This window comes from Phalaenopsis equestris, unplaced genomic scaffold (assembly GCF_001263595.1).
Source record: "Phalaenopsis equestris unplaced genomic scaffold, ASM126359v1 Scaffold192801, whole genome shotgun sequence".
In the NCBI taxonomy this organism is placed as follows: domain Eukaryota; kingdom Viridiplantae; phylum Streptophyta; class Magnoliopsida; order Asparagales; family Orchidaceae; genus Phalaenopsis; species Phalaenopsis equestris.
This window is the reverse complement of record NW_018212750.1, coordinates 1-989: the sequence shown is the minus strand read 5'-3', so window position 1 is coordinate 989 and position 989 is coordinate 1. Positions and strand designations below refer to the sequence as shown.

The following is a 989-nucleotide window of genomic DNA, read 5'->3' as shown; positions in this document are numbered from 1 at the left end:
GGCGATCTCAACAAAGCCAAGGAAGCATTCCAAACCCTAAGCCAACAAAACTTCCTACCAGACCTAAGAGTCTACAAATCTATGATCACCGCATACGTAAATGCTGGCCAGCCAAAACAAGCCGAGTCTCTGATCAGAGAGATGGAGGAACGAGATGTGAAACCCACAAGAGAGATTTATTTACAGGTGCTCCGAGCTTTCTCCGGGAGCGGCCAGGTCGATGGTGCCCGGAGAATCGTCTACACTATGCAATTCGCGGGGATTGAACCCAACCTTGAGTCGTATAAGTTGCTCATCGAGGCATATTCACGGGCTGGGGATCCCGATCAAGCTCGAGGGCACTTCGATGACATGAGGAGGGCGAATATAAAGCCGGACGATGGTTGTGTCGCTAGTATGATTTCGGCATATGAGAAGAAGAATATGTTGGATAAGGCAGTTGATCTATTGCTTAAACTCGAGAAAGATGTGTTCCAGCCGGGCATTGTAACAAATTCGGTTTTGGTGGACTGGTTTGGGAGATTGAAACTTGTGGAAGAGGTGGAGTTGTTGGTGAAGAAAATGAAGGAGAGTGGGGAGGACCTTCCATTGGAGGTTCATGTTAGTTTATGCGATATGTATTCAAGAGCGGGGAAGGAGCAAAATGCTCGACAGTCGTTGAAGATTCTTGAAGGAAGAAAGGATGTGATGACAGGGGATCAATTCGAGCGGGTTATGGGTGGACTTGTGGCGGCTAGGTTATTGAATGATGCGAAGAGGGTGTCTGATGCGATGGAGGAGCGAGGTTTTACTCTATCGGAGTCGGTCAAGGTGGGTCTGATGGCGGCTCAGTCGATCCCTCGCCATCAAGCAGGTAAGAAGAATACAAGGAAGGATGGTTGGTAGGGGAGGTTTAGAGGTCAGGTAAATCCTGTTTATCTCCCCCAGTCTGAATAAAAAGTATGGTTCAGGTGCATTGATTACAACAAGCACATTTGCAAATTTGAAAA

General features: G+C 47.5%; 1 protein-coding gene across 1 annotated transcript; it reads left to right on the top strand.

Moving 5' to 3' along the window:
- Nucleotides 1-3: 3 nt before the first annotated feature.
- Nucleotides 4-983, top strand: LOC110034732 (pentatricopeptide repeat-containing protein At1g19525-like; the record flags this gene model as incomplete). The annotated part of the gene is made up of 1 exon (XM_020738977.1): nt 4-983. A coding segment is annotated over one exon (882 nt), but the record flags the coding sequence as incomplete, so codon positions are not given.
- Nucleotides 984-989: the final 6 nt, after the last annotated feature.